Source organism: Chlorella variabilis (genome assembly GCF_000147415.1).
Source record: "Chlorella variabilis unplaced genomic scaffold CHLNCscaffold_22, whole genome shotgun sequence".
Classification (NCBI taxonomy): Eukaryota; Viridiplantae; Chlorophyta; class Trebouxiophyceae; order Chlorellales; family Chlorellaceae; genus Chlorella; species Chlorella variabilis.
The window spans coordinates 38,752-40,738 of NW_005435066.1; the positions used below are offsets into that span (position 1 = coordinate 38,752).

General features: G+C 72.4%; 1 protein-coding gene across 1 annotated transcript in view; it reads left to right on the forward strand.

Moving 5' to 3' along the window:
- CHLNCDRAFT_54387 (hypothetical protein) overlaps window positions 1–1,987 on the forward strand; it is a gene marked incomplete at both ends in the record, with an annotated part of 6,972 nt that overhangs the window by 1,796 nt on the left and 3,189 nt on the right. The window contains 5 exons of the mRNA XM_005844397.1: window positions 198–352; window positions 590–726; window positions 932–1,052; window positions 1,294–1,439; window positions 1,719–1,840. Coding sequence (XP_005844459.1) covers window positions 198–352; window positions 590–726; window positions 932–1,052; window positions 1,294–1,439; window positions 1,719–1,840 — 681 coding nt within the window. The remainder of the gene's footprint in view (window positions 1–197; window positions 353–589; window positions 727–931; window positions 1,053–1,293; window positions 1,440–1,718; window positions 1,841–1,987) is intronic.

Here is a 1,987-nt window from a genome sequence, read left to right on the forward strand (position 1 = left end):
AGTGCGTGTGTGGCAGAGTGCATGTGTGTGTGTGGCACGGGGCTCGGCAGGGCGGTGGCAGGGCGGGGTGGTGTGTGGTCGCGGCGGTGTGCGGTCCCGGATGTCGGGCGTCGCACCCGACCGGTGTGGCAAGCCGGACCAGGCGGCTGCGCGACCTGGTCGCCGCCGCGCGCCCTGCCCCCCCACCCCCACCGCAGCCAAGCTGGGCTGCAAGGCGTCGGCGCTGCAGCGGGCGCTGTGGGGCGACTATGCGTACCAGCCCAAGAGCAAGCGCATCGTGCGCATCAGGGGGGAGCAGCAGGGGCGCGCCAAGCCGCTGTTTGTGCAGCTGGCGCTGGAGCCGATTTGGAAGGTAAGGGGCCTAAGGGATGCGCGGGGGAAGGGGCACCTTTCTCTGCTTGTATGTGTGTGCGTGTGTGATTGGGTGGCAGTGGGAAGGTGGGCAGGGCGGCCAGAGCTCGAACTTGCAGCATGGGTGCTGGCCGGCCTTGGGCAGCTGGGCAAGCAAGAGGGTTGCGCCCCTGCACCACAGCTGCTGGACCTGTCGCCTCGCTGGAGCCTCTGCCCGCTGCCCGCCCTCCCGGTGCAGGCATACGGCGCATGCGAGGCGGGCGCCGACCATGCCGCCATCCTGGGCAGGATGGTGGCGGGGCTGGGGCTGGCGGGGGTGCCGCCGCGCGCGGTGCAGCACTCGGACCCCCGCGCCGCGCTGCGCTCCGTGATGCGGTGAGCAGGCGGGGCGCGTGAGGCGGCAGCCGCTGTCCGAGTTGGCGTGACCAGCGGCCGCAGGCTGCACCCGGTTGCTGCCCAGACATTTGCGCAGCTGCTGCCAGGCTCTGCCGGTCTACGCTCGACTCCTTCTGCCTCCTGCCAGCCCCGCCCTCGACCCGCCTACCCGCCTCGCCTCCCAACCGGACCCGCCGCTCTGCAGGGCCTGGCTGCCGCTGTCGGAGGCTGTGCTGAGCATGGCAGCCGAGCACCTGCCCAGCCCGCTGGCCGCGGCGCCCGAGCGCTACTCGCGCCTGCTGCCGCCCCGCTCGGAACAGCTCAAGGTACGAAGGGGGGTGTGGGGGATGTTGGGGAGGGGCGTGAGGGAGGGCGAACTTTCCTCAGGGGCGAGCCAGAGGGCCATGCTGTGGCAGTGGCGGCCAACAGGCAGGCACCATGTTCTGACAGCGGGCCCGCGCGGAAGCACCCTCCTCTGGTGCCTGGCCGGCAGGCTGTGGCCTGCAATGCAACCGCAAGCGAGCGGGCGGCGCCCCAGCGGCTGTCCCTCGCCGCCGGTGAGTGCAGGTGCAGGTTGAGGAACTGGGGGAGGAGCTGCGAGCCGGGCTGGACGCGTGCGAGGCGGCGGTGCGGCTGTGCAGCGCCGGCCCCGAGGCGCCGCTGGTGCTGTACGTGTCAAAGATGGTGGCGGTGCCCGCCAGCGCGCTGCCCAGGTGAGCGCCTGTACAGCGCTTTCCAATTGCGTCGCCATGACAAGCGTGTTGTCGTGAAGTTTCTGTGCTGGTGTGGGGATGAGGGTTGGTGGCGGGGTGGGGTGTGGTGCGGGCGGTGTGGGCGGCGGGGCTGCCGGGAGCAGGCAGTGGGTATGGGGCTCTGTGCGTCCGAGTGAGCGCGGCCGCTACGCCCCGCGAGCAGCCACGCGCGGCCCTCTCCAGCCTGCCCTGCCCTACCCCTCCCTGGCCCCCACCCCTGCCTCCACCTCCTGCCTGCAGGCTGCCGGGCGAGGCGGGCCCCTCCAACCCTTCAGAGGAGCGCTTCCTGGCCTTTGGTCGCGTGTTTGCAGGGGGTGGTGCACGAGGGGCAGACGGTGCAGGGTGCGCGTTTGGCGGCGGCGGTGCGCGGGGTGGCGAGGAGCGCCCCAAGCGAGGCGCGCTGCACTGCTCCCTGGAGGCGCTGGCGCTGGCATGCACCCACTGGGGCAGGGCCTTGCCAGCCGCCGGCGGCGGCCCACTCCCACGCGCCGCTCAAGCTCGCCCCTGCT